At 50.4% G+C, this 13,412-nt stretch overlaps 1 protein-coding gene across 1 annotated transcript in view; it reads left to right on the forward strand.

The window, feature by feature from the left end:
* XKR6 (XK related 6) overlaps window positions 1-13,412 on the forward strand; it is a 320,290-nt gene that overhangs the window by 285,388 nt on the left and 21,490 nt on the right. Inside the window, exon 2 of the mRNA XM_047091360.1 lies at window positions 9,593-9,789. Within this exon, the coding sequence (XP_046947316.1) occupies window positions 9,593-9,789 (197 nt within the window). The remainder of the gene's footprint in view (window positions 1-9,592; window positions 9,790-13,412) is intronic.

The raw sequence follows: 13,412 nt of genomic DNA on the forward strand, positions 1-13,412 counted from the left end.
TGGACAGGTGTTTAGGGAGAGGAGTGAGGTAAGAAGGGCCAGAAAGGCAGGATGCTGTCCAGCTAGTGGGGAGAGGCTTTAGGCAGGGAGGGAAGACACAGGAGAGGGTAGAAAGAGAACAGGGCCTGGAGAGAGGGGCCCCTGGTATCATGAAGGCAAAGAGGAATGGCCCCCTCCTTGGGCTCTTCCCCATTGAGGTCTGCCTCCCTGCTGGAGCCACTGAGCCTCTACCATGCCCCCCTCCCCCTTGGTGTCTGAGGAGCCTGGTCTGGTGGCCTAGCCCTGTGGCCTCCTGGCAGCTTGGCAGCCAGGCCCAGGGCTGTGTCCTCGCACGACCTCAGCCTTGGCATGTCATTTGTACTGAGCCAATTGCATGCTGGTGCAGGGCCCAGGAGGACAGCCCATGTGCTGGCTGAAGGGAAGAAGCTGCCCTTCCCGTGGCTTGGTTGGAGAGGATCAGGGAGCCTGGGGCCTCCCCAGCTAGGGAAAGTGGGGATTTGCTGGCTGGGGATAGGTTCATCAGCTCATGGCTGGGGAAAATGTTATGGTCTCTGTGTATAAGTCTTGTACGTTCGGGGTACAAGCAGTGTTACTGCTGTCAACCAAGATGCGCTCCTTGAGGTGGCACACCAGTGGCTGCTTAGCCCCTGGGAGCCCCATGGGGAGGGCAGGAGCTGTGTTGTGTGCTTTTGTTTCAGCTCTGCCACCAGACTGCATCTGCAGATGCCCGTGAGGCAAGACGGTCGAAACTCACCACCACTCTCCAACGCTGCCCGGTAGAACCTGGCCAGCTCTCCCCACCTGGCCTCCTCCTACACCTGTGTGTTGTAGGTGAAATGCAGGGTCTGCTGTAGCCTCCACCTGGCATATGCCCAGCAGATTTCTAGCGGCTTCCTGGGGTCACAGCCCTTCCCTGACTCGCATATGAGCCTTGGAGGAAGAGCCTTATCACAGTGACACCAGCTGGCCCTGAGCCTGGAGACTTGCACACAGAGGAGGAAGGCAGGCCTAGGGGTTTGGTACATGCAGTTGGAGCCCTGTCCGTGTGTCCACAAGACCCGTTTGTACTTCCTGCTTCAGTATGCCACCCTCGTCTTATAAGGGTCTTTCTTTCCCTTCCTAAGGGAAGTTTCAGGGACCGAGGCCAGATGGAGGCCCGAGGCACCATCTGAGGTGACCATCACTCCCTGGGTGGAATGTAAGATCCCACGAATTGGGTTCCTGAAGAAGCCAGGTGCTAGGTGAGTTGTGAGAGCTGGGCGTGCTAACACCGCCCTGCCTGGGTCCACTACCTAAGTAGATGGTAAGGCCCCTGGCCTCCCCCCAGCAGCTCCCTCAGCAGCTCATTTGTCCCCAGGGCCTCTGGGGGAGGCCTGTGGGGCCAGCTCTGCCTTAAATCCTTATAGCTCCTACACACTTAGCCCCTACCCAGGCTCAGGGCAGCCCCTGGGGGGTGAGTCCATGCCCCCCCCCCACCCCCAGCCATTTCTCCTCCTACCCAGGGGTCCATCAGCAGAGTCTTGTCCTCAGTGGCCAGGTGCTCAGGGCCAAGCCCAGGGAAGGTGAGGCAGGAAGCCTTCTTGTATCTCCTTTGCTTGAGTTCTTCCTACCCTCCTTCTCGTGAGTAGGCAATTCTGAGAGTTCTGCACATATTCTAGAGACAAGTTCTCCCTCGTCTTCATCAGATATGTGACTTGCAAATATTTTCTCCCATTCCATAGCTTGTGTTTTTATTCTCCTTATGTCATTCACAGAGCAAACACTTTTAATTTTGATGAAATCCAATGCATCGATTGTTTTCTTTTATGGATCATGTTTTTGCTGCCCTATGTAAGAGCTCTTTGCTAATGCAAGGTCACAAAGATTTTCTCTTGAAAGTTTTCTAGTTTTACATTTCAATCTCTGATACATTTTAAGTTAGTTGTTTGCATGGGAAAGATTAATTGTGCCCACATCATTTGTTGAAAAGACTACTTCTCTTCATTAAATTATCTTTGCACCTTCAAACAAACATCAGTTGCCCACATATGTATGAGTCTGTTTCTGGGCTTTTGTCTGCCCCATTGATCCATTTCTCTGTCCTTGCCAACAACACCCTGTCTTAATTACTGTAGTGTTATAGTGAGTTCCAAAATCCAGCACTGTGAGCTCTTTAAATTTATTCTCCCCTCCCCCCCACTTGTGTTGGCTCTTCTGGTTCCTTTGCCTTTCCATATCAACTTTAGAATCTGCTTGTCTATATCTGCAAAAAATCCCTGCTGGGATCTGTATTGAAATCATGTTAAATCTATACATTAATTTGAAGAAAATTGTCATTGTGTCATCACTATATTGAGTCTTTCAACCCATGAACATGGTGTATATCTCTCTATCATTTAGATTTTCTTTGACTTTTTTTTATTAGTGTTGTAGCTTCAGTATACAAACCTTGCATACTTTATTAGGCTTATTCCTAAGTATTTCAATTTTTGGAGCCAATTTAAGTGATATATATTATATTTATATATTTATATACCACTTTTTTTTCTTTTTAAAATAATTTTTTTTATGTTTATTTATTTCTGAGACAGAGAGAGACAGAGCATGAGAGGGGGAGGGGCAGAGAGAGAGGGAGACCCAGAATCGGAAGTAGGCTCCAGGTTCCGAGCTGTCAGCACAGAGCCTGACGCAGGGCTCAAACTCACAAACTGTGAGATCATGACCTGAGCTGAAGTCGGTCACTCAACCGACTGAGCCACCCAGGCGTCCCTACCACTTTTTTTTTTTTTTTCCGAGAGAGTGTGTGAGTAGGGGAGGAGCTGAGGGAGAGATTTGAAAGAAAGTCTTAAGCAGGCTCCATGCCCAGTTGCAAAGCCCAACTAAAGGATCGATCCCATAACCCTGGGATCATGGCATGAGCTGAAATCAAGAGTCAGATGCTCAACCAACTGAGCCACCCAGGTGCCCTTAAGTGGTATATATTTTTTAAATTTCAAATTTCAATTTCCAATTGTTAATTAGTAGTCCATAGAAATATACTGAATTTCTATATGCTGACCTTGTATCATGAGACTTTGCTAAACTTCCTAATTAGTTCTGTGAACTTTTTTGTATATTCCTTGGGGTTTTCAATCTAGACAATCATGTCGTTTTCAAATGGGGACAACTTGACTTCCTTCTTTGCAATCTGTATATACTTTATTTCTTTTTCTTGACTTATTGCACTGACTGGGACTTCTAATATGATGCTGAGTAGAAGTGATAAGAGTAGACATCACTGCCTTGCTCCTGATCTTAAGAGGAAAGAATTCAACTTTTATTATTGAGTGTGACATTAAGTGTGGGTTTTTGTAGGTGTCCTTCATCTATCAGGTTAAGGAAGTTCTCTTTTATTTCTAGATCGTTGAGAATTTCTTCTTTTTTAAAAAATCATGAATCGATGCTGAATTTTGTCAAATGCCTTTTATCTGCATTAATTAATTAATTAATTAATTAATGTGTGTTTTGTCTTATTAATATCTTTGATTACAGGGATTGATTTTTGCATATAGAAGCAGCCTTACTTTCTCAAGATAAACCCAATTGGCTCTAGTGTATCATTCTTACTATATATTACTGGAATTGATTTGCTAATATTTTGTTGAGGATTTTTGCATTTGTGTTTATGAAAGGTATTGTCTGTAGTTTTATTTGGTTATACAGTGTTTGTCTGGCTTTGATATCAGAGTAATGCTGACCTCATAAAATGAATGAGAAAGTGTTCTTTCCTCTTGAATTTTTTGGGAAAAAAAGGGTAGAATGGGTGCTATTTCTACCCTAAATATTTGGTAGGCTTTATTTTTCTTAAAAAGGATTGTCAAGTTTCAGGCCCCACAAAATCATTTGGGGCTTCGAGGGTGGGTTGTTCTTTGAAAATACGGTTTCTGAGAATGTCACCAGAAGCAGCATGTGACTGTAGGCCCAGACAGCAAACCTGTTCAGCCTCCTGCCTCTTGTAGAAGTCACTGTTTTCTCATCCTAGCCAGTTTTAGGCAGAGCTATAGCTAACTCCTAGTGAGGCAACATAGTTTGGGTAAGACCATCTTCGATTTGCCTGAACTATGACTGGCTGTGTGCCTGGGGGGGAATCACCCCACCTCTCTGAGACTCAGATGTGCCAGATGGGAAAGAGAAGGTAACAAAGTATCTTCCCTCAAAGGGCTGGTGAAAAGGTGAGAATATGCTCAGAGAACTAGAAAGTTCTTCTGGAGGCAGATATGTGGAGCTTTGAACAATTCCATGGTTTACAAAGTAAGAGGAAGAAACAGAGCTGGGATAACCAGCGTGTGCTGAAGGAAGGACAGGAGGGGAGCACCTCGGGAGGCAGGAATAGCTGCCCTCTGGGCCATCTGGTCTCCCAGGTAGTCTCACACACATTTGAGGCTTCTGCGACTCCCCAAGGGGGCATGTTTGCCTGCATTTATTTACTCAACATATCCTGAGATCCTACTCTAGCCCAGGCTTCTGCGACGCCCCGAGGGGGCATGTTTGCCTGCATTTATTTACTCAACATATCCTGAGATCCTACTCTAGCCCAGGCATTTGAAAGATGTGGAAACTGAGGCCCAAAGGGGTTAGGAGATGTTCTCCCCAAGGTAACACAGCCAGTGAAAGAACTGGAAGAGAACCCAGGTGGTCTGCTTTTCCACCGTAGTGAGGGGAACGAGTTGGACTAAGTTCAGAAGGAAAGAGGCAGACGGTCTGTCCCTGATCAGCACGTGGGTGGGAGCTAAGAGCACTGGTCCTGGAGCCAGACTGCCGGCTTGATGCCCTGCTCGACCACTTACCCAGCTGGGCAAACGGCAGAACAGAACCTCACTGCTGCAGTTTGCCGTCTGCAAAATGAGGCTCATACTGCATCTACCTCATAAGGTTGTTGTGAGGGTTAAACGAATTAAATGAATTCATAGGTACAAAATGCTCAGTACAGTGCCCAGCACATGAGTGTCACACAGACATCGGGTATTATTATTTATGAAGATGCTAGGGCACACTTCAGTTTCTCTGAAGCCACTCGGTTAAGAAAGGATAAAGTTGTGAAAACGTTGGCGGAAGCTTGAGGTCCTCGTCTGCCCTCTGCGGTGGTGAATGGCACAAGCTCCGCCTTGGGACGGACTTGCCCAAGGCCATGCAGGTCCTTCAGATTGTAGACCAAATCCGCCCAGCTTTATGAGCCCTCGCTCTATCATGACACACTTCCTCCCTGCTTTTAGACCCAAGCATTTCATGATCTGATGTTCTTGGGAGAGAGATGGCATGACAGGTGCCATCAGATGTGGAAACAAATCTGGGAAGAGACTTGGATGTCTTCTATCCTGAGCTAGTGTCCAGGGGCTGGTGAGCTTTTGGAACCTGCCAGGCAAGTTGGGGGCAGGGGGTGGCGGGGATGAGGGTTTGGAGGAGCAGCAGCCCTCCTTGTGGGGATTTGGCACATCTGGCCCTGCTCTGGGCCTCGCCTGCGCCACCTGCACCCCAATGCTACTGCATGGAAGGGTGCAGGCCTTAGGAGGCTGCCTGCTGGGAATGAGATCACCTCGCGGAGCAGCGTTTCCCCCGTCGCTTAGGGTCTGGCGCCACCTTGTGGCCACAGGCCAAAGCTGTCTTTGCACAGGGGCTGGAGCCTTAGCAGAGGCAGCTACTTGGACGGCCCCAGAGGTCACCTAGACCCCCTCTGGATTTTACAGGTACCCTCAGTTGCCTCTCGGGGACCCAGAGACTCAAGGACAGAGGAGAAGGGTCCAGGAGCCAGAAGGTGTGGAATAGGTAGAAGGCACTTGATTGGGAAATCCTGAACTGGATTCCGTGACGCAGCTCCCATTACAGGGGGTTGAGGCTGTGTGAGCTGGTGTCTCAGGAGGCATGATTTCCAGATTTGGTTTTGGACTTGATCCTGGTGCACTCTGGGCTGCCAGCATCTGTTTGCTCATCAACACAGTGGGAGAGGCTCTGGTTTTGCCCACTCCCACCCTTGTTTCTTCCCATCCCTTGCGATGTTCTCCCAGAAGAAAATTCAAGGCTGCTTTCTCTGGCAGACATTATTAGCTGAGTCAGCATGTCCTGGGCTCATTGCCTTCCATTTCCATGGGCATGATGGGGCACAGGGGCTTGTGGCTTGGGGAAAATGGAGATGGGGGCACACATCAAGTGCTCCTTTTGCCCTAGCAGGACAGAGCTAGGTGAATCTGAGTGTTGACATGACCCTGCCCTGGGACTGGAACACGTAGGCTTGGCTCTGCCATTTAATCATTCCTCCACCTTGTGAGGCTGGGAGAAGCAGAGTCTGTGGTCTGAGTGTACCTCTGAGAGAGTATAAATTTGTGATCTGGTCCCTGTGAGAGACTCCCTGTGGGAGTCTGTGGCCTATGGATTGTGTGTTACAGCTGCCACATGTGGGTAGAGCTCAGGTTTGGGTCATGGAGGCCACATCTGACCTGTGAGACCCAAGGCACCAAGGCTTCACTAGGCACATGGTCATTCTGGGTGCTGTGTGGAGTTTCTAGACTCACAGCCCTGACCTCAGCCAGTGCACCTTTGTCCTCCACTGCTCTGCCTTCCCAGGCCACCATCAGATCCGACCAATTTGACCCTTTCCTCCACCCTTGCTCCTCAACCCCTCCCAGACTACTTGTGACCATATCTCTTTACAGCAAACCCTCCCCAAATATATCTTTGCCATGACTTCTTGAAGTTGGTCTTCTCCTTCAGGCCCAAAATTGTGACACTGCTTTCCTCTCCTTTCTCTCTCTTTGTGTTCCCTCTCACATCTCTCTCTTTCTCTCTTTCTGTATTTCTTCTCTGTGTGTATGTGCTTTTCTGTCTCTGTATTTCTCTGTGTCTCTCTGTCTGGCTCTGTGTCTCTGTGCCTCTGTCTGTCTGTCTGTCTCTGTGTGTCTCCCTGTCTCACTCTCTGTCTCTTTGTCTCTCTCTCAGTGACCCCGTAGCTTTACAACAATGTCCCTGACCTTTTCCAAGCCTCCTGCCTCATTCCTTGATTTTGGGAAAATGACTCATGGGCCATACCACAGATAGTAAGTGCCAGAATCTGTAACAGAACCAGAATTTGATGCTTTACTTCACTTGAGCCTCAGTTTTTCCCATGAGTTAAATGACAATAACCAGACCTGCCCCACGAGGCATGGCAGGGACTCCAGCAGATGGCTGGCCTTCCGCACCTGCCCTTCTCACACCGGCCCCACCCCAGCGCCTTCCTGCCTTTGAGTCCTCACCCCCAGGCTTCCCCGCTTTAGTTTTCAGCAGGACTGTTGCTCTGCTCACTGTGGGGAGCGCATCTGGAGGGAAATAAGGTGTCCATCCCAGCTTCCCAGGGTGGGTCTCTTCAGAGATACCATCACCCAAAGGCTCTTAGGAATCTAGAGAGGCAGACATAGTATTACTCATCTGGTGTGGGATGGGTGCCCTTGTTGCCAGCGTGTTTGTTGTAGGTCACACCAATGGTTCAGTGGGGCTGCTTTGTGTCCCAATGCACAGTTTAGGGGACCCTGGAGCCTTTGTTCATTGAGGCTAATGGTCAGGAGGGAGACCCACCATTTTGGAATCAGAGAGGAGCATCACTTTACAGTTTTAAACTATTTTATAAATGCATGCTTTTGCATCTTTGCTTCTAAAATGTGAGCTTCTGTAACATCGATATAAGGTCTTGAATGCCCCGCTCCTCCCATTGCTCCGGGGAAATTCAGAGCCCCTCTTAGTGACTGGCTTTATGAAGCTCTTCATGAATTTGCTGCACATGTGGGCATGGACTACCTTCACAGTATTGTGACAGTGTTGTCCCACCAGGACACCTCAGCCTTGCAGGACAGGAGTCCTTCTACAGGACAGTCTTCCTTCTACATCCATAGGCACTGAGGCAATGGTGTGAAAAAACACAAGCTCCCGTGCTCCAGGAGAGACAGAAAAGACACAAGAAAGGAGTGGAGAGAGAGTGGGAGGTGGGGCTGGAGGGGCAGGCAGGGCCCCATGAGCCATGCGAGGCATTTGGATCTAAGCATTCTAAGCATTATGGGAAGCGTGGGAGGGTTGGAAGAAGCTTGGGGATGACTGATTGCACTTATGATTTTCAAAAAGCACCCTGGCTGCCGTGTGAAGAAAGGGTTGTTCTGGGGCAAGAGTGGACCCCAGGAGACCAGTTAGGGGGCTTCTGCTTCAATTCAGGCAAGGGGGGTGATGGCAGAGACCAGGCTGGGGGTGGTGATTGGGGCAGAGAGAAGGGACTGCCTGGTAGCCCCAAGTAGGCACCTGACAGTGCTTGAAGACAACAGGCACTACGGATTGTGTCAACCATGCTCTCTCGACCCCTATGATGCAGGCTAGTGTTTTAAAGGGCACAGTGATAGGCATTCCCAGGGAACAATCAAGGTCACACATGTGCTTCTGTCTGTTGGCCGTGGCCCTTGGTTTATGGTTCATGTTCTTGATCTTAACTGGGCCTGCAAAACCGTGCTTCCTGAACCTCACTCTTGCCCTGGCCCTACTGGCCTCTCTGGCCCAGGCTCAGCCTCAGAGACCGCTGGATGACTTAGATGTATCTTTAATCCGCCCCTTGACTGTGGTTTAAAGACAGCTTCCTAAAGTTCAGGTATAAGTGAGGCACGGGGGACGCAGGATGCATGTCCACCACACACATTATCTCCTTGATCTCCCCGCCAGCCCCGTGATGCTATGATTCTTTTCCCCATGTTAGAGAAGGGTAACAAGGACACAGAGTTGGAGTAATTAGTCCAAGATCCCACAATTAACAAATGACAGAGTCCGCATTTGAATCCAGAGCCCATGTCCTCCCCCTACACCCACTTTCTTTGCTGATGGAGCAGGGTCAGTACAGGGTCAGAATGACTGTGTCCTGTGTCACCCTTGGACAAAGACTCCATTGCAGCTTCTGTGGCTCCCTAGTGTAGAGCTCAAACTTTGGTGTCTGGCAGTCTGGGGCCAGCTCCCATTCGGTTCACCATCCAGCTATGCAGCCTGTACAGGTGTGGTGCAGCGGTTCCCCATGTGTCTTACATAGGAATTACACCTGCGGGTCACCTGGGACCCTGGAACCATGCGGCCAGCCAGCCAGTGGTACTTCGTAGGAGCCTCACAAATGCTAACTCCCTTCCCTTCCTCACCCAGAGAGGGTGCAGGGCTGTGCAGAAGAGGTGAATATCTGCTGGAATGTTCCCCCTGGGGTTTTGAACGTGAGAAAGGTCATGCGTCCTCTGAACTCACCTATGATGCTTCACTGGCTGGCCCCGGGAGATCATCTGGTCCCACTCTTTCATTCTCATTTTTTTTTTTTTTTTTTTTTTTGATGAGCAAACCAAGACCAGGAAGGGAAGAACTTGTTTACGACCCCTTCCCTGGCCTGTCCCCCTCCACTCCCAATCCCTTCACTCCAAAGCCTTAGCACCTTGTCTGTGGTCTGGAAAAAACCCTGGTCCAAGCATTTGGAAAACTTCACAGCAAAGGAGGGGACATCGGCACAGGCAAGCCTTGGTTTTGGGGAATGGCATGACCCTTCCGCATTCCCTGCTCCCACCCACGCTCTGTGTGTTCTGTCCTGTTCTCTCGGCAGGTATATCCGCACCATGTACCTGGGGATTCAGAGCCAGCGGCAGAAGGAACACCAGCGACGCTTCTACTGGGCTATGATGTATGAATATGCAGACGTCAACATGTTGCGCCTCCTTGAGACCTTCCTGGAGAGCGCCCCCCAACTGGTGCTACAGCTCTGCATAATGATCCAGAAGAACAGCGCCGAGACGCTGCCCTGTGAGTGTCCCACACCCACCCCCCACGGAAGGCTGGGGGAATGACCTGGGCTGGGACAGGGCTCTGCCCTCTGTCTGGGGACCACTTGGTGACTGCCACCTGCACACTCAGTGCCTGGCACATCCTGTGGGCATTGCCCATCCTGATCCCCGAGTCTCCACCTTGCCCAGGCCCCCATGTGATGCTGACCCAGCCCACACCAAAAGCACATGAGTGGCACAGATGTTCCCCATACACCCATGTGCCAGCTGCCCTGCTCAAGACCTTATGTTCTCATGAACAGAGCAGAGCCAGGGGCTCAAATGTCCCTGGGAGCAGCAGAACAGAGGGCTCTGTGTCTCCCAATCTGGGAGGAGTGCCTCTTTTTCTTTGGTGCTGGCCTGAGCCGAAGTGTTGCACATACACAGGATGGGGGAGTCAGCCTAATACTAAATCACAATAGGCAACACCAGCGATTTTAGACATTTGTAAGCTGTGGTGCTACTGCTTGAAATCAAAGTTTATGTAGCAGCCCCATTTTAAAACATGCTCAATAGCTCTGCTTTAGTTAGATGGGGATGGGGATCTAGAGCCAGGCGCACCCCACCCACCTCCCTCATGTCCCCTGTGGCCCCAGATGGTCTCCAAGGAGCCCCAGAAGCCCCCAGAGCCCAGTGGGATAGCACTGATATCTGCAGCAGTGGGAAGTCTCTAGGCACCTCCTGGTTGCCTGAGAAACCCTTCTGAGGTTAGACTTTGTTGGCCAAGGCAACACCAGGTCACCGATGGTCAGACAGACTGCAAGCAGCATGGCTGTGTCTCAGAGCATGTTTCAAGGGGACTGGAGCTCCAGTAGGTCTAGGATGAGGAGGGGCTGAAGATCCCATCATGTGGGGGACACTGGAAATGTCTAGTTTGAGGAAGACTTGGGATGCAAGAATCCCAACGTTTGAAGGGGAATGAATGGCCATCCTAAAGGGATGGAGGGAGCTATAGGGAGAGTGTTACTGATGCAACATGTGGCAGATATTTCAAACAGCAGGAGCTGTTCAGTGGTGGAAAGAGTGTCTCAGCAGGTAGTGAGTTTCCTGACACTAGGAATATTCAAGCAGAAATGTTGCTGAGAAGACTCAGCCCAGAGGTTCCTGACTCCACACCCTCCCACCTTACACCTTGTGGTCTGTCAAGAGAAGCCAAGCTCTGGCCTTCGTGAAACAGCTTTGCCTCCTGACTTTTTCCAGACTGGCCAGTCCTTGGGAATGTCCAGTTCCCTGGTCACTTGTGCGGAAAAGGAGTTTAATCTTCCAAGGCCAGCCAGAGAACATTGAGCTGTTCAGCTTGTGAACTCATTCCTGACATTTAGAGCCCAAGCACCTAGTTCTGAGCCCAACTGCACTGCCAACAGACACCCCCAACCCTATGGGAGCTTGGCTCCCTGATGAAGCCTCCTACCAACCCCAAATCAGCATAACCCCAGCTGGAAGTGCCCCCAAGGGAAAGAGGCCTCAGGGCAGATCCCTCTGTCCCACAGAGCACCGGCTGCAGTCTTGTGAATCCCTCATGGAGGCAAGGAGAAGGGGGAATGTGGGAAACTTTGGGGGGCAGTGCCCACTGTTAGGAGGAGGCACCACCCAGCCCCTGGGCATCAGCTGTTTGGAGCCAGGGTCCAGTGGAGTTTGCAGCACCAGTGACCTGTCCTGGAGAAGAGCTGGAAGGAGCTAAATAGACGTCTAGCTCCACTGGGGCATCTGGACACTGAGCAGGAAGCCGTGGTGAGGGAGGCAGGGCTGGCAGTCCGTCTGGCCTGTCCCTTCTCTTTTGGATAGACTCCCATTCATATGCACACACACTGCCACTGGCATCGGAAAAAACTAGGAAACATGGAGACCTTGTCTTCAGGGTGCCCGCGGAGCCAGGCCATCTGCTTAGGCAATGATCTGGTGTGACTGCCCACGCCGAGGCCCCGGGAGCCCCTGCTTCTCTGAACCTTGGAGAAAAGTGTGCATCATTTAGAGAGCGCCATTTGTTTCAGGACCAAGAGAACCACTCAGGGGTTGATTCTAGAAGAACACCAGTGTCGCAGGGTCTGATGTGCACAGCCTTGCTCTGCAAGTCTTGAGGGAGTCCTCATGGAACCCTGATGATGGGCTGAGGTGCCCAGTGATAGGCACAGTGACCCTGCCTACTCTCTGGAGCCCCCATACCCAGACTGCCCTCCATCCATGGGCTGTACCTCCCCAGATCAGGGCAACATGCTCCAGGGGACAGATTTGCTGGGGGACTGGGGAAGGCCTCTTTCTCTCCCATCCAATTCCTCCTTTTTCCAACTCTGTTGCCGAGACCCCAATCTAAACCGTCCTTTGCTGTTTCGGTTGTTCAGATCTCCTCCCAACCCCCAGAATCACCAGGGAAGCAAAGTTATCCTTCTTGCACCCTTCGCCACATCCAGGCACCGCAAATAGATGGGACAGGTGGCAGGGTGATGTAAGGGGTGAGTTCCTGATAGGACATTCGTCCCAGACCAAGAGCCTGGTCACCACTTATACCCTGGTATGATTTTGGACCTTGCCCTTCACCTTATCAAGGCCTCCTTTTCTGTTTGGTGTAATGAAGGAGATGACAGCACTACCTAATATTTAGGGAGGATGCAATAATGTAATGCATGTAGATCATTTTGTAAACTGTCAAGCTCCAAGGGCACCTAAGGGTGTGTGTTTGTCATTTCCAGAGCCTGGTGGTGAGTGGCGTGGGCGAGATCCTAGGGAGATCTCCACCCCACCCCTTTTGGCTCTGTGGGTCATCCCTGTTCCAGCCTCCTTGCTGAGACTGCCCTTTCTATGATAGCTGCTCATATTATAAACACAGAGAAGCTGATGTGAAATCCCTGGAGAAGAAACTCAAGGGGCAGTAGATGTTGCTCCCTAAGAGCCCTCTTGATGTGGGAGTCCCATGGGGCCAAGTCCGTGAAGGCCAAGGGGCTGCTTAGTTGTGCTGCCATAAGCAGGCACCCTGGGAGAGGAGCTGGAGTGACGAGGGTCAGGCTGCTGTGGGGCTTTTGCCCTAGGGAAGTTGTCCCTGGCTTTTTCTCCCACACACCCCTCTTTTAGAGTGAGCAGCTCACTCAGAGGTCAGGCAAGCATTCCCCCACATTTGTTTGGTATGTGGAATAGGTATTTCTCCAAACAAGCTTTCGTGGTTAAATACATTTGGGAACTGCTGGGTAAACAAAGGTCAGTGGCAATCTTTGCTGTTGGAATGTGATTTCCCAAGACAAGGATGGGGTCTGTAGCATTAGCTGGATTGATGGGAAGGAAGGAAACCTGCCCTCACTGAGCACAGACTGCAGGGGGCTTGGCATTTCCCTCTTACTTAACTTGTAGAACATCTGCTCATCACTGGACCATTTTGTTTGGAAATAGATGCCTACCTTCTTTTTTCCCATAAAAAGCTGTATGAAATGTACACACATTAAAGAAAGTCTGTTACCCTGGGAGGGACATGGTGACATGGAATCTTCCAGCCATGTGACTGCTTAGAGCATGGCAGCATAGAAAGATGCGGGTGACTCCCATGCTGATATCTGATAGCTGTTTGATCTGTGGAGAGTTACTGAGCCTTTCTGTTCCTGAGCTTTCCTGTTTCTT

Source organism: Lynx rufus, unplaced genomic scaffold (genome assembly GCF_022079265.1).
Source record: "Lynx rufus isolate CCGP_SWC_20201006 ecotype Redwood Valley unplaced genomic scaffold, mLynRuf1.p SCAF_3, whole genome shotgun sequence".
NCBI lineage: Eukaryota > Metazoa > Chordata > Mammalia > Carnivora > Felidae > Lynx > Lynx rufus.